Consider the following 21,639-nt stretch of genomic DNA (forward strand, 5'->3'; position numbering starts at 1 on the left):
TTGATGCGTCGCTGTGAGTGCGGTAGCTCCGGGTTTTTGAAGCCTGGTTTAAAAGGTCCGGATCGTTTCATTGTTCTGAAGAAGACTCTACTCCACGAACCTGGACAGGACTGCGTGAGATCCGGGTTTGTTCTCTTGCTGATGGATTATCATTTTGTTTTTTGAATGGCCATTCTGTTTGGTTTTTTGTGAGAGACATGTTTTGTTCTGTTCGCGGATCTCTGGATTTAGACTGTTATTTGAACTATTTTACAGACTTTTACAACTGAAGCTGTTATTGTCTGGCGGTCCTTCTAATATCTCTGCATTTTGCAATCAGCTGTGTCATTCTTTTGATGTTTTGCTTCATACTATGAAGTAGTGATTTCACTGTAGTGACGAGTTTTCCTTTTAAGATCATTTCACTGGGCGTGAGCTGGGGGGGGAAGGATAAGGCAGAAGAAGTAGCAAGGAGCAGTTAGTAGGACAGAATGTGGTCACCGACTGGGGCCGACGCTGTCGACATCCCAGGGGCGGAGGACCCGGCAACCGGAAACAGGATAGAAAAGAGGTCACCGACTGGGGCCGACGCTGTCGACATCCCAGGGGCGGAGGACCCGGCAACCGGAAACAGGATAGAAAAGAGGTCGTCGACTGGGGCCGACGCTGTCGACATCCCAGGGGCGGAGGACCCGGCAACCTGAAAACACATATGAGGGTTATGACTTGGAAAGCCGCCCCTCGGGAGGAGATGAGAGAGGTACCCAGCATCTGAGGCTTCTGTAAGGGGCGCTCGTAAAACCCCTGATTGGCCGAGACATCACGCTGCCTGGGACCTGAAAATAAGGACAAAGCATTGAGGTTAGTATAGGACTCGGCACGAGTGACCACGTCCTGAAGAGAGGCAGAATAGAAGAGAGCCTCAAGTGAGATGAGCGCAGGAGCTGCGACAGAACAGAGTTTGGCCGGGGGTCCGCTCTGACTCACGCGGTGAGAACCCCTGAAGGTAAGGGAGGCGGCTGCCTAGCCCTGAGGTCGGGGAAGTGAGCCTCACTTGCCCCCCAAAGGATGGACCCCCGGCACCTCACGAAAACTCCCACACCGTGAGACAAACAAGACAGCACATGCCAACGCATAAAACATACACAAAAGACCAGAATGACGAACAGGACGAACAGAGGGAGATTAGTAAATTTGTTAGTAGGATGCGACTATGTGTATACCTGCCGCTCAGTGGAGAGGAAAAAACCCCTTGAGGCAGATTAGGGGAAAACCTCTGGTGGCCCCGGCGAACAGGTAGCCCCCGCTCCGGGCATGCTAGCGATTTTAAAATGGGCTGCAACTATATCGGAGGAGATGAATGAACGTAATAAATCTACTGCAGAAGAGGACCAGCGGCCCATGGTCTTGATCAGACTGTGGTTGATGCTGGCTCTTGCAGCGGAGGTAGCTGCACCTATACGAAATGAATGGGGAGAATACAGCTGAGGAGGGAGGCCTGCTCTAGAAAGGAGGGTGGAGAGGTGGGCTGATTAGGAGATCTTCGTCGCTGCAGGGAAGCTTGAAGCTGAAGAAACTGTGTATTCTGAGCTTCTGAGGAAGCCGAAGAAGGCTGTGAGTGATGTTGGCCCTCGCAGCAGAGGGGGCTGTGCCTACGGAATGATTGGGGGGGGGGAGGCCCACTCTGGAGGCCCACTCTGGAGGCGAGGTAGGTTGGAATCCAGTGACGAGTGATCCTAGGAGCGAGAGAAATCAATGAGGGGGTGGAGTAGAGGAGGGAGGCTTGCTCTGGAGGGTGGAGGGTGGGTTGAGAACCAGCGATGAGTGATGATAGGAGCGAGAGGAATCAATGAACTGAGGGTCCTGGGGAGGGGGGGGGGGGGGTTCTTGCTGGGGAGATACCTTGCTGATGAAAGGGGCAGATAGGGGACTCTTCTTGACAGCTGAATGGACTAACCACGTTGAAATTGATCCCTCTTGGAGGTACGACCAAATGGTGAAGTAAATTAGAAGCAGAAGAAACTGCGAGTTCTGAACGTAATAATCTACTGTGGAAGAGGACCAGCGGCCCATGGCCGAGAAGCAGATGAGATACCTTGACGTTGAAAATAAGGGGCAGATAGGGGAATCTGCTTGACAGCTGAATTAACTGACCGCGCTGAAATGGATCCATCTGTAGGTACACGACTGAATGATGGAGTAAATTAGAACTGTGGATTCTGAGCTCCTAAGGAGACCGAAGAGGGCTCAGATGCAGATGATCTCCATAGGTAGATCCTTGTATGGGGAGAAGTGGCGTTTCAGAAGAGAAGAATGAGCAAACTGAGAATGGTCATTGATGCGGACAGCGGGAAGGTGAGGCAGAGGGGAAGGCTCTTAAGAATCAGCTGTTAGGCAGATGGTCTCCATGAGGAGATCTTCGTAAGGGGACAAGCAAACTTTCCGAAGAGTAGAGATGAGTGAAAGAGAATGTCTGTTGATATGGGCAGGCGGGAAGGTGCAGCGGGGGGGGGGGGGACTTTGAAGATTCCACGAAGAGTCAGACAAACTACTGGTATGGAGAGAATGGTGGGAAGAAAAAATCCCTAGCTGGATGATGAAAGCCATGATCTGGTTTGATTTGAAGGAATAGGATGAATCCGATTCTGGCACAGGACGTTTAAAACACTGACCAAGCTGTACAATATGAAGCTGTCGAAGGAGGGAGAGAGCTGCAGATATGAAATGCTGAGCAGATTGAAGGAGGTTACTGAGAGTATGATTCAGTCAAATGACAGCTGGTGAAGCTGGTGAATTTGGGGGGGGGGGGGGGGGGTGGGCACGCAGCAGACGGGACCAGTCGACGTAACTTGAATACTAAAAGTGGAGGCCGAAGGGGAGCTGGAACTGACAGTTGAGGTAGCAGCTGGATCTGAACGAACGTGTGTAAATCGACTGCTGGGGAAGCTCAGCACGCTTTGTGCTCCATTTACTGGAATGGAGGGCAGAGATGAGATGTTGACTATCCTATGTGTCAGTTAATACGGGATCGATCTGCGGTCTGCTACTATCATGTCTGCTTGAAATGGAAAAGGTGAACTCACATTGAGAGACTGGGTTTCACAACTCCAGATATTCTCCTAGAGTGGAACTCCTTAACTCATAAACAAGACAGATTTCGAGTCTCACCGCGTCTCTCACCATGTATTAATGCTGTAATATTTGAGAGGATGTGTGGACACATAAATAGATTGCTAAGAAAGACAAGCACCTCGTATTTTTGATCAGATGGGGATTAGCATTAGCCTTGACTGCGGAATGCTTCCACGATCTGCGTATTGGAGGAAAGCGGAAGCGTTGGAAGATCTGGAGTAGTGCAGGTCCAGATTTAGACTGTGAACTAAAGCAACTTGCATGCTATAATCTGAGTAGATCTGAAGAGGGAGCAGAGATCTGCTGCAGTGAGGAGCAATTAACAGTAGAGGACGGGATCTGCTGGACGGTGCAGAGATCTGAGGAAGTAAACAAAGAAATGCTGTCAATAATGAGCTGTGGTCTGCTGTAGAGAGAGAGAGAGAGAGAGAGAGAGAGAGAGAGAGAGATCTGCTGAAGCAGTGATCTGTTATTGTGAATGGTGGACTGCCATTGGTAGAGCGTGGTGGTCTGCTGCAGAACGCAGATATCTGCTGAAGCAGGGATCTGTAATAGTGAATGGTGGATTGCCATCGGTAGTGTGATGATCTGCTGTAGAGCACAGACATCTGCTGAATGCGGTGGATATTGGACTGTGAGTTAAAGTGATTTAGATGAAGCCAGAGATGGAGAATACATAGAGCTGAGGCCGCTGTAGAACCTAAGAGGATGAAGAATCCGCTGCTCTGAGGCTGTTGAAAAATCTATTGATTTGGTCGGGAGCAGTCCACCTCAAAGGGGCGGGGTGAGGGGGGGTAAGAGTTGAAATTGAAGAATGTCATTTGATATAGATAGACAGAGGATGAGGCAGGAGGGGAACTCCCGAGAATCCATCCGAGAGAGAACTGCGGGAATAGATAGAAAAGCTGTAGTGTCCGAGCTTTGCAGCGAAACCAAACTGGTTTAATGTATAGAGAGAGAGCTTGTGGTATTATACTGCCATCCAGAGGTTATGATTGGAATTACATCATTGGCTTGAGTGAATCAGGGTAGAATCTATGAAGTTACTACGATTAAAATCCTTGTCTATGTAGAACAACATTTGCTTATTCCTTTAGATTTGAATAATAAATATTCTAGACATGTTTAGGACAGATAGTCATGAATATAAATAAGTTAACGCAATATTTAGATGTCATGGTTCGGCGCGTTGAATTGGTCCCCGCCAGTTGTGAAAGCGCAGCAACAGGAAGCCAGAAGATTGCAGTGCTGAGGCGCAGAGCACGCAGAGCCTGATGAAGCTGCCTGGTCACCATGACAACTTACCACTCCCTCGCAGTCACTCAATAAGGGCGTTGCCGTGGTAACCATAGCCTGTGAGGCGCCGGTGGAAAAGTTACAGTACAATAGTGTAGTTGGAGAATGTTGTGACCAGTCGAGTCACGAGCCGCCACTAGTTAAAAATGGAGTTTAGAATGGGCTGGATACGTCTTTAAAATGTTGAACGTAGCTGATGGAGGTCCAGGGCAGGATCTTCTGATGAAACGGTAATTGTGCTGGCTCAGTGGGAGCGGGGGGAGGGGCGTCTGATTGCAAGCGAGGAGTAAAGAATGATTAAGCCGACAAAACTTCGTGGTAGAGTTAAATAGAGCTAAGGTAAGGCAATCGCAGACAACGGGAATGACGATGTCATGTCGAGGGAGCTTGGAAGTTTAACGGAGGACCAGACTTTCTGATAAAGTTGCAGACAAGTTGAGTAATGAAGCTGCGCTTTGGACGGCTATGATGCCGAGGTGGAGACCGGATGGAACAGGAAAGAGTAACGTTGGAGCTCTTGGAGCCGAAAAGAGAAGCTGAATGAAAAGAAAGATCACCTGAGCAGGTAAGAAAATGATTGATAATATCTTGGCAGCGATGTGCAGAGAAACGACCTGCGTGAGCGAGGGAACGAAGTTTAGATATTAGCGGTGAAGCACGAAACGACGGCGTCTGAGCGTTTGCTACAAAAACGAAACACTAGACAGAAAAGGTGCAGGTGATCAGGTCTTAAATAGTAAATAGAAACTAATTAACCGGAGATTAGAAAATTGAAAGATTAGAGATTAGCGGCCCCCCCAGCTCCACGCCCCCCGAACCTCGCAAGCTAACATTTCAGTGATTGCGCTGCAGTTTATCTATGCAGAAGGGGTTGAGCTGGCGTTTCTCTATTGTGGGGTTTATGCTAACGTTTATACTAGTATCTGTTTGCATGGCAGCTTATTTAAATTACCATATGGTCGTTTTTTGAATATGTTTTGATGTCTTCAGGGTTGGGCAGATGTATCATTTGTATTATTGGCATGGCAAGTGTGCGGATTGTTGTCATCTATTTGGTGGGATAGACACTAAACAGTAGTAATTGCTGATGCATATTAACTGTCCTGGATTCATTTTCTTCGCTCTAGCTGGATACTACATGTAAATGAAGTGTCCGTTACAATAGTTTCTAGCAGATTCCTGTATACAGTAGAATCCTGTTAGCTGAATAGCGTTTGAACTTGATGCTGAAGTTGATGGTAACACTTTATATGAAGCTGTCATTTTGAAATAGTTTATTAACCCGTTATAGATGCTTAAAATATGGGTTATAATGTTTTTATAATGCATTATAGAACAAGTAATACATGGTAATAACAACATTTACTAGTGTGTTATAAATACTTAATAGATCTAAGAAATCTTCAATAAATTTAAATATAAAACTATATTAGCTGTAAACAAACCAGGACAAATCACATTAAACACAAATGATTTACACTTCATTGTATGGGTCATTTATTTTAAATTAATCTGCTTATTTAATGGTTTTTCATTATTTGTACAAAAATAGCAACACCTGCCATAGCAGTGTCAATATGGTGTAGGGCTTCCATGGGTAGCCAGCACGGCACTGATTGGACGTGGCAGGTAGTGATTCTGCAAGGTGCTTTTTAAATTGTGCTGGAGGGATACGGGACCATTCCTCAATGATTACCAGCCTCTAATTCCTTCAGGTTGTGTTGTATTGGGGGTGGAAATCTGCAGTCAAGTCAGAATGGTCCATACATAGAGAGAGTCACATCACTTTAGAGACTGTTCCTTGTGAAAAATCCTCAGTAGTAATTTGTGCCGCCTTGAAAATGGAACATCTGCCAACCAAGCACCTCTTATCAGCCCTCTATCAAAAGTCTGTCAGATCTATTGCCCTGTGATCCCATCGTGACTGAAACGGACTTGTATCAGGGAGATGCATCTTTTACACATCACAGAATACATGTCAGGGATACCATTTCAATCAGGCCTGTGGATGACACAAAAGTGTGTGCTGCATGTAGCAGGTTTTCCTGTGTTTGTGTTCCCTTTGAAGAAATCCAGAAGTGCTAGTCAGAACTATAAGGGTTAAAATACATCCAACACTGAAGCATTATCACCCCCTGCTGGGAGAAACAAAGAACTTCAGTTTAGTCTCCTCAATACAAGGGTGGTTGGATAGCGGCTTCCCTTTGATCAAGGTGTTTTTTAGAGCATTTTACCGCACTGAGGAATCCCCCTGCATTGCTGTTCAGATCAGTAACGACCCTGATAGCTCTAATGTTACCAGTCGTAAACGCTGTGATAATAAGGACCTGTGTATCCTCACCATTTCAAATATAATATATAAAACATGATGTGTGAGAGGAGGGGATTGCGTGGTAAGACGTGTGTAATTGGAATCAGACTTTTTATACTAAACATTTGTCACATATAATGGATTTATTTTACTGTGAAAATGAACAGAAATAAATACAATCAAAAATACGTCATCATCTTATTGAATTCAAGAGTGACCTTTTACAGAATTTCAACACAAGTGATGTTGCTTAACTCAGGAGCGACTGTAAAATAATCAGAAGCATTGGTAATAATTAAGAGCCACACTCAGAACTGCAAACTGGTGTCTTCTACATTTTAAAACGCTCTGACGTCCGTCAGCTAGGCTTTCATCAGAGAGCAATGCCTGCAGACAAACCCAGGATCCCTCTCCAGTATAATGCAGTATTACACAGTGACAGAGTGACAGTGAGCTGCTTCAATTCCAATCAAAGGGAATCATGTGAAATATCTGCTGGACAGCTGCTCCAATGCATTGCTATTATTGAAGAGTGAAGAACGAACTGTTACAGAGGAGCCTAAAAACCCTTCAAGAAACAACATGTAAACAGACAGACGAGCACATCAGTGTCAAAACAGACACCATGGGGCTGAATCACCTGCCATACCACTGTCAGTAGGGTGTAGGAGCCCCCCTGGGACTGATAAACCTGCCATACCACTGTCAGTATGGTGTAGGACCTCCCTGGGACTGATAAACCTGCCATACCACTGTCAGTAGGGTGTAGGACCTCCCTGGGACTGATAAACCTGCCATACCACTGTCAGTATGGTGTAGGACCCCGCTGGGACTGATAAACCTGCCATACCACTGTCAGTAGGGTGTAGGACCCTATGAGTCTGATAAACCTACCATACCACTATTAGGTGGGTGTATGACCTCCCTGGGACGGATAAACCTGCCATACCACTGTCAGTATGGTGTAGGACCTCCCTGGGACTGATAAACCTGCCATACCACTGTCAGTAGGGTGTAGGAGCCCCCTGGGACTGATAAACCTGCCATACCACTGTCAGTAGGGTGTATCAGATTCCCACCATCAGATATGAATAGCCCTCAAACACGATCAAACTATGCTCATATGGTTTAAAATATCTAAACAGTAATACTTATTAATAATTTGAAAATCATCAGAATAGTTTGATCGTGTTTGAGGGCTATTCAAATCTGATGGTGAATAGTCTGGTCGTGTATGAGGCTATTCAAAACTGTTGGTGAAAAAAGCACTTACAATATTGTTCTCTTTTATTTTTATTTGCAATATAACACGTATTTCAATTTTATTTGATTTTTTCTTAAAACATTTCTTTTCTAATCTTTTTGATTGCAGCTGTATATTCAAGTTGAAATAACATCTCGCTTTCGGATCATGCCTAGACAAGACGGCATCAAGATTCACACATTTTCAAAAAGCATTCTCCGCGGGGGTTTGTGTGTGTGTGTGTGCGTGTGTGTGTGAGAGTGTGTGTGTGTGTGTGAGAGAGTGTGTGCGTGTGTGTGTGTGTGTGGGGGGGAGTGTGTGTGTGAGAGAGTGTGTGCGTGTGTGTGTGGGGGGGGGGAGTGTGTGTCTGTGTGTGTGTGTGAGAGTGTGTGTGTGTGTGTGTGTGTGTGTGTGTGTGTGTGTGTGTGTGTGTGTGTGTGTGTGTATGGTGGTGTGTGTGCGTGCGTGTGTGTGTGGGAGTGTGTCTGTGTGTGGGTGTGTGTGTGAGTGTGTGTGTGTGAGTGTGTGTGTGTGTGTGTCTGTGTGTGTGTGTGTGTGTGTGTGTGCGTGTGCGCGCACGTGTGAGTGTGTCTGTATGTAGTAGCGCGCATGTTTGGTGTAAAGGAACCGCCCCCTATTTAAGTCACAGACGCGCTTTTGAAGTGATTCCTCAGCTGAAGTTTGAAGAGAGAAGAAGCATGAGAGAGAATTCAGGCAGGATTTATGCGTTTGTCCGGGGAGTTTTTTTGAAAACGGTAAGAGAGCTTTTTTTTTCAGAAATTGTACTCTGGTAGATTTTGTTTTGTTTTTGTTCTTTTATAAATATTTAATTTTAGTATCTCTTTTATTTATTTTGTTTTGGCGATACGCTTTTAAAACGACTAACGCTCAAGTTGTCCTGTGATTTATGTGTGTAATACTTGTTTAGACACTTCTTAAATGTCGAATAAGTTGTTTTCTGAATTTTTCTTTTGCTTTTGTGATTCGCTATTTTAAACTTTCTCCTGTTTCAACTATTGGTTTTTGTATGTGAAAATATCTTTTGCTTTTAACGTATCCTGGTAAAAAATATGTATACACCACGCATAAGATAACATGAGCATATCAAAATGAAAAAATCACTGCGCCTCAAACCTTTGAACAACCTCATGCGTCTTATTAAACAAGGATTTTTGTAAATATGGACAAATGCAATAAGTGTATGTATATGTATATATATACACACCATAAGCATATATGTCTGTGACCCTTTTTAAAATGACAAAACGCTCCAAGTTTTACTGTGATTTCTGTGTGTAATGTTTGTTTAAATGCTTTTAAATGTCGAATAAGTTGTTTTCTTTTTTGATTTTATTACCTTCTTTTAATCTTTCTCTTTTTCATTGTGTCTTATGTAAAAAAAATAATAAGACTTTAATGTTGTCTGCACCAAGCATAAGTTAACATAAGCATTTATAAAAACTTGGGTAACCCACTATCCCCTGATTACATAAATAACATATTAAACACTATTTTTTGTTCATATCTTATAAAAGACGTGCAATAAGCTTATAGGCATAGGCATATATATATATATATATATATATATATATATATATATATATATATATATATATATATATATATATATATATATATATTCTCATACTCCTATATAAAATCCACGCCCCCTCATTATATATTCATATTTCATACATATAAGGTCAAAAGGTCCAAAGGATCATAAATCAGACTTTTGACATAAGCTATAGTAATATTACTACTAACGACATAGAACGTCTGTACAGCACTGAAACACTATGTTTAAAAACAACTGGACCGCTGAACCGCGTCTTCTTAATATTAGCAACTTTGTAACTTTGATACACGTGCCGCTGACTCGTTACTTTGTCTTCTCAATATGAAACACTTCACAATACATGTACATAAAACACTGAGGTACTTTCTAGAACATTATACGCTCCGAAAGAAAAAACAAAATCTCATTCCCAGTCTGACAGAGCCACCTGCTGGAGATATAGAGAAGAATCGCTAATTGCTTTCAATAGCTGTGTTTTTAACTTGGACTATAACACCGGGGAGAGCGCGAACGCAGCCCCCCACTCCCAGAAATGACACAGACGAGATTCCCGCATTTGCGACATGTGAGTTGTTCCACAAAAGGGATGGATGAGTAGAAAAGCGGACACGTCTGCGTGAATGTAATTCAAAAATGTAAACAAATGTTTGTCCAATGTGTCTTTTGTACATTCTCTGCTTCAAATCAGAGGTGCCATCAAGTATAAAAAGGTGGGTGTGGGGCACAATGTTGGACGAATAGCTCTTTTGCATAAAGACCATTCAAATGTATTGTTTTATGCTGCAAAGCTCAAGGCTAGCTCTCCCTTCTAGTAACACGTATTACCATGCATGAGCCTTGCTATTGGCCCGCACATGTGCAGCCCAGAGCTGCTTAAGTGTTACTGTTTGTGACAAATTAGAGATCTGGAAATCCCTCCCCCAACCTGTCACTGCATGAATGATATTAACCTAATACTATGAAAGAGATAAACCAAGAGAGTCGTTCGCTTACGGCCATACCACCTTGAGAACGCCCGATCTCGTCTGATCTCGGAAGCTAAGCAAGGTTGGGCCGCGGGGGCCAGTCGAGAATAGGTGTAAAAGAGAATCGAGCTGCAGAAGGCTGTTTTCAGGGTTTTTGGGGGTTTTTTTTTTGCCCCTGGGCATTACACATCATTAGCACTAGGAGACTGGAATAAACACTCCTTCATTGTTAACTATTTAACTTTTTTTGCTGCACGACATATTGAACTTATATTTCTGTTACTTAGCTTTCCTTGTATATATTCCTTGTATAACATTTGACAGTATTATCATAATTTTAACCCATATGATAATAATACCAGTAATAACACTGGAAGCGCTGCATAGACTGGCAGAACTCAGCACACTTGGAAACTATACTACTGAAATCTAATGATCTAGACATCATTAGGACATTTTGAATGCAAATTATGCTATTTACAGTATAAAACATTAAACTAAATACATAGAACATAAAAAGCAACAACATAATGCATTATATTATAAGCGCTTTGTGATGGTGGTCCACTATGAAAGGCGCTACATAAAATAAAGATTGATTGATTATACACACACACACGCACACACACACACACACTGCATATTATTTATATATCTAGTTACACAGTTGGCCATCGTGGAATAACCTGTGAAAGTTTATGGAATAGTTGTAGACAATCAGTCTACAAAGAAAATTTTCATAGTCTGCTTTTGTAAAATGTAAGATAAAAATGCCAGAATCCTTTGTTCTGAAAACACTTGAGAGAGTTCCCACTTGATCACTATCTCTGCGTGACCTTAAATAAACAATCCTGCAAATTCAAGAGCTTTCCAGTCACTTCTGTAGAAAATCCCTTTGTACTTTTGTTGTAATCTATCTGTGAGTGAGTGAGCACATGTTATTTTCTTTTAAATTAACAACCAAGTTGGTTAAACTATACATATGTTTATTCTTAGGAGTTGACGAATAAATTGTGTCCAATTAGCAGATTTAAATGTAAAAATAAAAATATATTTACAGTACAATTTTTAAATATGTCCAAACAGCAACTATATTCACTGTACAATTTTTTAAATGTCTAAACAACTGTGTGGAGTAGTGGTTAGGGCTCTGGACCTCACTGGAGGGTCGTGGGTTCAATCCCAGCTGCTGCTGTACCCTGGAACAATGTACTGTACCTACAATTTTTTTTTTACCTGTGTGATATCTTGTAACAATTGTAAGTCACCCTGGCTAAGGGTATTTGCTAATAATAATAACAACTATATTTACAGTACTATTTTTGGATATGTCCAAGCAACAACTAAATTTACAGTACAATGTTTTTATAATTTCAAGCAACAACTATATCAATTGAACATTTTTTTTTTTAATATGCCTAAACAACAACTATTTACAGTAAAAAATGTTGATATGTCCAATCAATAACTATATTTACAAAACTATTTTGTCCAACCAATTTTATTTTCTCTTCTCTCTCTGCCATCTCTGCTTTTCGGCTTCATAAAAAAACGATGCTTGGAATTCAGACCAGGTCATTTCCTGTGTCATTCCCTGATCTTTGTAAAGTTTAAACACCCTGGCAAGACAATATATGTATTTTCCAGCCACTTCTGGAAACCCTGTATGGACATGGGGACTGTTTGGCCCCTGTTTTAATTCCAACCTGCAGAACCTGCACAGTCGGCCAGATGGCTGAGGTTCTGACTGCTTCCTCTTTTTCTGCTCTGCTCTTTGCTTTGTGGTATCAAGTTCCCTCTGGAAGAACTCAGTTGTGCAAAAGTCTTCAAAAGGCATCCTTGGATCAGTGAGACCTTCAGGTCCATACAACTGGAACACTTTTGTCGAGCAGTAAAAGTACCTGATGGTTCCCTTCTGATAAAAAAATGAACTGTTGAACCATCATTTGAGTACTGTGACTTCTGTTGACCACAAGCCAAACATTTTTTTGTTTTCTTCAACTGCTGTTGTTGCTGTCTGTCCATAATTTGTTGCACAATTTGTTCAATTGACTCGGGTGTTAAGGCAGTGGATGGAGCAGTAGGTGTTAACAGCAGTGCAGGTGGGTTGACAGCTGCAGGTGACACGGTTACCACTGGGACCTGTACAGTGGCACTGCCTTCAGTTAAATTATGCCACAGCAGCTGAGTCTCCTGGAGCTTTTCAGGACTGGTGTTGAGGGATGAGCTGGTGTTTTTCATCTTTGCCAGGTGTTTCACATACCTAGATATGTTGTTGGATGAAGCAGACTGTTTGGATCTATGCAGGAGCTGTTCACCATGGCTGAATAATCGTGGTCAACCAGTCTTAAAGGTGTTGTGTGGATTTTCTTTCCAGCAGACACCTGAGGCAAGGGTGGTGGAGATGGACTTGCTGGTAGATGAAAGTAAAAAAACAGAAACAGAGATATCATTGCGCTGTTTGCTTAGCCTGAACTGTTGAGCTTTGCTTTGTGGTCCTCGTGTGAGATGACATGTCTTGTTATAAATTAAACAAATAGAAAGGCTAGCCAGCAAATATTTGTTTTGTTCTTGCACTTGTCTGATTGGCACTTCTTTGTATCTGCACAGGTTGCATTTGCTTTAATTGTAATTATATTGTATTTGATCTTACTTGTAACTATATTTACACTTTAAATCTTTAACTACACTGTCTGTGATGCTTTTTAAACGATATGCACATGGTTGTATTTGCACATAACTTATTGAAAAGTATTTCAATTACATTTGTAACTGTGAGTCAACCTGGATAAGGCACCTGCTAAGCAAACAAATAATAATAATATAAAATCAGTTATAACCGCATTCAATCCACATTAAAGGTATTTGGAAACAATATTAGTTTTATATAATATAGTTAGAACTAGCAGGACTGAGACCTGACATCTCCTGTGGGAATTTAAAAAAACAAAACCTGTTGTTCTAGTGCTTAAACAGGCTTGTGTGTGTGCTGTGTAAATCTGATGTGTACTTTGTGTATTGTCTTGTCATTGTGCGTTTATATTATTTTTATTTTTGAAACCTGTAACCTGCTGCTGTTATTTCTAGCACGCCTTTGTAAACGAGCTACTTGTAGCTCACATGGCCTTCCTAAATAAAGAATTAAAAATAAAATAAATAAATAATAAAGAGCGCGTCACGTTTACGGTTATAACTGCACTGAAATATACTGGCTTTAAAACAAGAAAAGACAACCGATGCAGCTGCGCAGCAGAGACAAGAGAACGAGGCAAGCGCGTTTATTGTTTGGAAAGTAACTGTAATGTTATTACTGCCATTAAAAGCTAAACGCGTTACATTGCCTCGTTAATGACTAAAGTAATATTATTACAGTAAGGCGTTACTAAAGTAACGAGATGCCGTTCAAACCGTCATCACAAACATACGTGTAACAGAACATTCCTTAATTTTACATATTATAGATCTGGGGCTAAAACACAAAGTCAGACTCTTCAGCCCTGATATTAAACAGTTGTTGATATCAGTAGTTTCATTCCTAATCTTAACATTGTAATATTTGTTGGGGGATTTAGAAACAGTTTCATAGAATATCTGATTTGGCCGTTTCTGCTCCCGCTGCTTGTCTAAACCTGGCATCAGTCCAAAACCCCGCCTCTCAGAGCTTTACACAACTCCAGGAAATCAGCGCAGTGAAGTTTCGTTTCTTGTGAAATCGTCAGTCTCTCTGTCTCACTGCAGCAGAAATGGCAGAAGCGAATATTCTGGTAGCGCATGACCAGTTTAGCTGTCCAGTGTGTCTGGAGATATTGAAGGACCCAGTCGCTATTCCATGTGGACACAGTTACTGTATGGGGTGTATTAAGAACTGCTGGGATGAGACTGATCATACAGGTGTCTACAGCTGCCCCCAGTGCAGAGAGACCTTTACCCCAAGGCCTGTTCTGGGCAGAAACACCAAATCTGGAGCAGAAGCTTTGTGCTGAACACCAACGATTATGCGAGGTCTTCTGTAGAACCGATCAGACGTGTATTTGCTGGCTGTGTACAGAAAAGGAACACAAGAGCCATGATACAGTCTCAGCTGAGGCAGAAAGGAGTGTGAAACAGGTAAGGGTTTGAACCATTTCCTTGTAGCTATCCTAGAAGATAAGAATTCCCAGGGATATTTAACATGTCTGTTTACTAGGTTATACAGTTTCACATCAGATCAGATTTTAATTGTATATTAAGAGCTATTTAAAGAGCCCTAGTTTTTTTAATTGCTCTATCTAAACTATGATGTACTACAATGTATTTCAGGGTGTAACAGGTGTGTTGTTATGGGTGTGGCTATCGCTGATTGACAGGAGAGACACAGGAGGTTTTCTATGATATAAAAAACACAAAACATTCATAACAAAACACTGCTCGAAAACAACTAGAAAATAAAAGTTGACCAAACAAGAAAGGATGTCCCGCTCCAGGAACAGTCTCCCTGACACCTCCTCTCTAGACTTGGGTGGGATTAAAATCCTGGATTTGAATATACCGTGCCATATCTAGCACACACTTGATTGGCAAAAACTTGATTTACAATCAAACAAAAACACACTATTTACACGTGCAGGACCTCAGCCCTGCCTCACAGGGTAAGAAGGATTTGTTCAGCTGTTTTGTGGTGCATTGGAATTTGTAGTGAAAAATTAGCATGGTTTATATTCCTAGTGTTTTTATATGTATCTTGCAACTTTATAAAATCATAGATCAGTTTCATTGTTTAAGATATTATAGTTTAATTGGTAAAACTGTTTAAAAATGACATTCCCAGCAAAGCCAAGCACATAATTTATAAAAGCAAAAAAATGACCAAGATTAATTGAGAGGAACGCGAAGTTACAGCGAGAACTGCCAGTGACTCTCTCTACAGCACGGATAGTTTACGTGTTTTCAGGGTATTGGCGCAGCAAAAGTAAATCAGACGAAAGCATCATTTCACTTTTAATTTGTAGTTCCCAACACTCTTATGTGAAATATAGAAAACAAAGTAAATCCCTGTCATACAGTAAGAGAAACAAGTCGCCAAAGGAAGGTAACAATGTCCATCTCCTTCTTCTTCTTTTCGTGTTTTATTTATTTATTGTTTTATTTTTTTTGCAGACCCCAGGCACTTGTATCCACACATATGTATATTACAGGACATCCGAGTTTAATGACAATTAACGTATATTGTCGACATGGAAATATACTGGGGAACACACTTATTGTGATGTCTGTATCATTTATATTAAATGATTTATTGATATTTTAAAATGAACTAGTCGCACGCATCGCAGGCAAAAAAACAGAATGAAATTGCAGACCCCAGGCCCTTTTATCCATGCATATGTATATCTGAAACAAAAACACATTGGAAACGTGAAAAAATGACAACTTATCAAAAGTGCCCAGCCATTTAAAGTAGAGATATCAAAAACACAAGCCAAGTTAGTAGAAACAATTGTGACAACCTTGACCCCACCACTTTGAAAGTTGTGTCTATTTGCATCTATCTGCACTGGCAGAGCTGCTGTGCCCATGCCTTTAAAAGTGCCATGTCATTCTTGCCAGTCTGCCCACAGTGAGGGTGTGTTTTCACCACAATTCTCAATTCTGTTTTAAATTCCATGAGTGTGTGAATCCTCCCTATTGAACTGAACTATAGCTTTAAATCCCACGAGCAAGAACAACCCTCCGTTTCTAATTGTAATCTTGTTTTAAATCTCACAAGTGTGTGCAATCCTCCAATAGAAATGCAGGAATGTGCTGCCACTCAGTTTAAAGTATTCAGAATGAATCAATGATAGATTCAAGTCAGGAAGGAGGTTCATTGCCCGACTGTGCTGGGAAAGGTTGATATTTATTTATTTATTTTTGGTTTTAGGTTATTTTATTGTATTTTTTCACATGGAAAGGGATGAAGTCAACGTGAATTGAGTAACCATGTCCAGTGTTTTTCTGGTGTTTATTGGGTATACACTGACTTCATTGTTTTGTATCAGGGCTGTTTTATCTGTGTATATCAGATAAAACCAGAAATCAGAAGCTCTAAATATCCAGTTTCCTAGGTGCTTCACAAAACAAACATGTAACACATGCTAGATCAGCCATCATTCACTGTTACTAGTATGAAACAGTACCATCTAGTGGACAGCTACTGTGGATCAAATGTCCTTTTGTATTGCTTGCAGCTGTGCACTAGATGGTGTTGTATTTTACTACTATACACACATGTTGTCTGATCTAGTCTGTGCTACAGATGTCTATGGCGTGCAACTGGAACTGAAGAGCAAATTATATTCAAGAACAACTGAGAATTATTGCAAACATTGTAAAGAGGTAAGAGGTACAAAAAATAGAAAATATATATAAAATAAATGATTCTGTCAGTTTCAATAGCATACTTAAACAGGCCTGTGATGGGTGTGAAAGGATATCACTCAATGCCCTGTCAGAAATGTCACTGTGTCACTGTGTTTCTACACAGAAGCAGCTGGGAGAGACACAGACAGAAATACAACAGAGAATCCAGGAGAGACTGAATGAAATTGAGGAGCTGAAAAAGGCTGTGGAGTCACTGAAAGTGGGTATTGACAAGAGGAGGGTATTATTATTATTATTATTATTATTATTATTATTATTATTATTATTATTATTATTATTATTATTATTATTAACAGATGGACTGGAACACATCTGCAGAAGTTTACTGTCTATGCCTGATGTGTTTTTGATATCAATACTAACCATGTCTCCTCTACTGTGTTCTTTCACTCAGAGATCTGCATGCATAGAAATAAAGGAAAGTGAGAAGATCTTTACTGAGCTGATCCGATCCATTGAGAAGATCCACACTGAGGTTATTGAGCTGATTGGAGCTAACGAGAAGGCTGCAGTGAATCAGGCTGAAGGACGCATGAAGAAACTGGAGCAGGAGATTGCTGAACTAAGGAGGAGAAACACTGAGCTGAAACACCTTTCAGAGACAGAGGATCACATCCATTTTCTACAGGTAACATCGCTGCTTGTTAGAAAATCTCAAGTCCATAACTGGGACGGTTTCAGACAGACCTCTCCAATTGGATGAATCCTTGCTTTTCTCCAGGAATGTTTTGGACCCCATTCTGTTTCACTGAAAACCCATTTTCTCCACTTTCCTGTTGTAGAATTTCCAGTCTCTCTGTGCCCCTCCTGAAGCTGGAGACTTACCCAGCGTTACTGTCAATACAGACATCTCTTTTGGGGCTGTGAGGAAAGCTGTATCTGAACTTAAAGACCATATTGAGGACTTCTGCAAGGGGGAATTAGTCAAAATAACCAAAACAGGTTGGTGTGAAATAGATTCCTTTGGTAGAGATTTCTCAAAGAGACCATGGCTTGAGGAGGGGCAGGACTTGCAAGACATTAATAAAGACCTCTTGCAGATTGTTGGCTATATGAATATTGCAGGAGGGAGACAGCAGGGAAGAATGAGCAGGGAGGAGAGATTTTTACACCCTGAAATGCCGTGAATAAGCCTTGTTTCTTTTCAGATTGCTGTTTGGAGTCTTGTGTGTGTTGTGTATTAATCCACATGTTTCAATTCTATTTCTCTCTCTTTTTTTTCTGCCCAGTGAATGAAGTTGCAGTTTACAGTCTGCAGGCTCCAGAGCCAAGGAACAGAGCTGAGTTTTTAAAATGTAAGTCTGTTTTCACTGAAACATTTGATTGAAAGATGTGTCACTCCATTGAGAGAAGAGCTAACACTACAGAACAGGGAGGGGTGGAGCTTGAGGGCAGCAATTATTATTATTTATTAGTAATTGTGAAGCCATTAATTTACACTCCTCTCCAACAAGTATTGGTTCAGATGAATACATGCAGAATGACTGGGGGAGGGGCATTTGTTGCCTGTTTTTCCACTCAGACATTTCTCTCCCTAAATATCTTGGTATCCCTGAATAGATAATCATCCCATCTTTTAATACATGTACAATGCATGTGAAACCAGTTGTGGGGTAAAATGAACAGCTATCCCTCCCAGTCATCCTGTGCTGGTAGTAAATGTATATTGCAGTATCACTGCACTTGTGGGATGGATTGCTCATTAAAATATTAGACAGATATTTGAAGAGTGGATGATATTCTATTGAAGATATTTAGTAAGCAAGGGGTCTGAGTGGGTAAAATGGCAACACATACCCTGTAGGAACATTAAGTGAACTGTAATTGTATGCAGAGCTGCATTTGATTGGTTCCAATTGAAGAAGTTTGATAAGATTGAGGAATTATAATGAACAAAACAATCAAACAGCAAGAGGGTTTAAAGGGTTCATAAGGACCTTTGTATTTTATTGTGTTGCATGCTCCCATGTGTTGCTACAACTGTTTACGTGAGGTGTGTGTATTGTTTTAATTATTTTTATTTTTTTTTACATTTTGACCACTTTTTTATACTTATAGATAGCTTCCCATGTAACTGCATGGGCCTCTCAGAACTACATTTCCCATCATCCTCATGCTCACATATGTAATTGAGATGGAATTACCAGTGAGCAGGAGGATGATGGGAAATGTAGTTCTGAGAGGTCCATGCCGGTCCGCGGGAAGCCATCTTGAGGCAGAAAATGCAATTTAAAAGTTTAAAAAAGTGGTCAAAATGTATTAAAAAAAATAATTAAAACAACACACACACCTTCCATAAACAGGATGTGAAGATGCAGCAGACAATGACTGTTGATTTTCTCAGTGATTTGACTTTTCTAACCGTCTCTCCTCTACCCGTCCTCTTCTCTTCAATCAGATTCCTGTCAGCTCACACTGGACCCCAACACAGCGCATAGAGAGCTCTGTCTGTCTGAAGGGAACAGAAAGGTGACATGGAGGAGAGAGACCCAGCGATGTGCTGATGATCACCCAGAGAGATTTGATCGCTATACCCAAGTGCTTTGCAGAGAGGGTTTGTCTGGGACTCGCTGTTACTGGGAGATTGAGTGCAGTGGGGGAGGGGCTGATATAGGAGTCACATATAAAGGAATCAGCAGGAAAGGAGTGGATCATTCTTGTCGCCTTGGATGCAATGACAAGTCCTGGAGTTTGCGCTGCTCTAGTTCCAGTTACACTGCCCTGCACAATAACAATGAAACTGCAATAACTGCCCCCCGCTCCCCCAGAATAGGAGTGTATCTGCACTTTAATGCCGGCACGCTGTCCTTTTATGGCGTCTCTGACACAATGACCCTCCTGCACAGATTCCAAACCACATTCACTGAGCCCCTCTATCCTGGGTTTTGGCTTCCTTCTTCTGGTTCCTCTGTAACAATCTGCCAGCTGAACTAGACTGTTTTGTGTTGTAAGAAACCCTTTGTATTGAACTCCCTGTCTGTCCTCTCCACTCCTCGGGTGAAGGGAATGTTCAATATGACACAACTTTGGATGAAAGTTAGGGGGTAAAACGGCGCCACCTGCAGAGCGAAACGAGGTGAATTATTTGTTTTTAGCAATGAATGGATTTCATACGAAGAAACTGTATTTAATTTATTTTTTAAGAATTGTTATGTTTTATATATATTTTAGAAAATGGCATCCAATAGTCAGTGCTGTAACAGTTTTTAAAAAAGTGAACTTAAGTTTGCTTTATTGTGTGTGTGTTTTTGTTTTTTGATTTCCATAAAATGTTTAATATTTCAGATTTTAGTAATGTGATTAAATAAAAAAAATTAACGTCATAGACTGACTTTTTCTTATTTCTTAATACTCATTAACATGGTTTTTCAAATGAGAATGAGAAAGAAAGAGGGGAATGAGAGAGAAAGAGGTCTGGTAAAGCATAGGGAAGCATTGTAAAGCACAGAGAGGTCTGGTAAAGCATAGGGAAGCATTGTAAAGCACAGAGAGGTCTGGTAAAGCATAGGGAAGCATTGTAAAGCACAGGGTGGTCTGGTAAAGCATAGGGAAGCATTGTAAAGCACAGAGAGGTCTGGTAAAGCATAGGGAAGCATTGTAAAGCAAAGAGAGGTGTGGTAAAGCATAGGGAAGCATTGTAAAGCACAGAGAGGTATGGTAAAGCATAGGGAAGCATTGTAAAGCACAGGGAGGTCTGGTAAAGCATAGGGAAGCATTGTAAACCACAGAGAGGTCTGGTAAAGCATAGGGAAGCATTGTAAAACACAGAGAGGTCTGGTAAAGCATATGGGAAGCATTGTAAAGCACAGAGAGGTCTGGTAAAGCATAGGGAAGCATTGTAAACCACAGAAGGGTCTGGTAAAGCATAGTGAAGCATTGTAAAACACAGAGAGGTCTGATAAAGCATAGGGAAGCATTGTAAAGCACAGAGAGGTCTGGTAAAGCATATGGGAAGCATTGTAAAACACAGAGAGGTCTGGTAAAGCATAGGGAAGCATTGTAAAGCTCAGAGGTGTGGTAAAGCATAGGGAAGCATTGTAAAGCACAGAGAGGTCTGGTAAAGCATATGGGAAGCATTGTAAAACACAGAGGGGTCTGGTAAAGCATAGGGAAGCATTGTAAAGCACAGGGAGGTCTGGTAAAGCATAGGGTAGCATTGTAAGGCATAGAGATATCTGGTAAAGCATAGGGAAGCATTGTAAACCACAGGGAGGTCTGGTAAAGCATAGAGAAGCATTGTAAAGCACAGGGAGGTCTGGTAAAGCATAGGGAAGCATTGTAAAGAACAGTGAGCTACAGTAAAGCATAGGGAAGCATTGTAAAGCACAGAGAGGTGTGGTAAAGCATAGGGAAGCATTGTAAAGCACAGGGAGGTCTGGTAAAGCATAGGGTAGCATTGTAAAACACAGAGGGGTCTGGTAAAGCATAGGGAAGCATTGTAAAGCACAGAGAGGTGTGGTAAAGCATAGGGAAGCATTGTAAAGCACAGGGAGGTCTGGTAAAGCATATGGTAGCATTGTAAACCACAGAGACATCTGGTAAAGCATAGGGAAGCATTGTAAAGCACAGAGAGGTGTGGTAAAGCATAGGGAAGCATTGTAAAGCACAGGGAGGTCTGGTAAAGCATAGGGTAGCATTGTAAGGCACAGAGATGTCTGGTAAAGCATAGGGAAGCATTGTAAACCACAGGGAGGTCTGGTAAAGCATAGAGAAGCATTGTAAAGCACAGGGAGGT

General features: G+C 41.5%; 2 protein-coding genes across 2 annotated transcripts in view; one reads left to right on the top strand and one right to left on the bottom strand.

The window, feature by feature from the left end:
* Nucleotides 1-21,639, bottom strand: part of LOC131723089 (eukaryotic translation initiation factor 3 subunit D-like) — a 34,950-nt gene that overhangs the window by 1,631 nt on the left and 11,680 nt on the right. The window lies entirely within an intron of this gene.
* On the top strand, nucleotides 14,159-20,236 carry LOC131723182 (tripartite motif-containing protein 16-like). The gene is made up of 6 exons (XM_059016694.1): nucleotides 14,159-14,612; nucleotides 17,008-17,103; nucleotides 17,299-17,532; nucleotides 17,687-17,846; nucleotides 18,134-18,199; nucleotides 19,303-20,236. Exons 1-6 carry the CDS (start codon nucleotides 14,379-14,381, stop codon nucleotides 19,836-19,838), a joined length of 1,326 nt encoding a protein of 441 aa, XP_058872677.1. The 5' UTR covers nucleotides 14,159-14,378; the 3' UTR covers nucleotides 19,839-20,236.

This window comes from Acipenser ruthenus, chromosome 53 (assembly GCF_902713425.1).
Source record: "Acipenser ruthenus chromosome 53, fAciRut3.2 maternal haplotype, whole genome shotgun sequence".
Classification (NCBI taxonomy): Eukaryota; Metazoa; Chordata; class Actinopteri; order Acipenseriformes; family Acipenseridae; genus Acipenser; species Acipenser ruthenus.

What these genes read in the sequence shown, in the direction of transcription:
- LOC131723182 (XM_059016694.1), top strand. Translation starts at nt 14,379, where the DNA reads ATGAGACTGATCATACAGGTGTCTACAGCTGCCCCCAGTGCAGAGAGA. An exon ending in AGTCAAAATAACCAAAACAG is followed by an intron (nt 17,847 to 18,133) that starts GTTGGTGTGAAA and finishes TTTTCTGCCCAG; the next exon opens with TGAATGAAGTTGCAGTTTAC. An exon ending in CAGAGCTGAGTTTTTAAAAT is followed by an intron (nt 18,200 to 19,302) that starts GTAAGTCTGTTT and finishes CTCTTCAATCAG; the next exon opens with ATTCCTGTCAGCTCACACTG.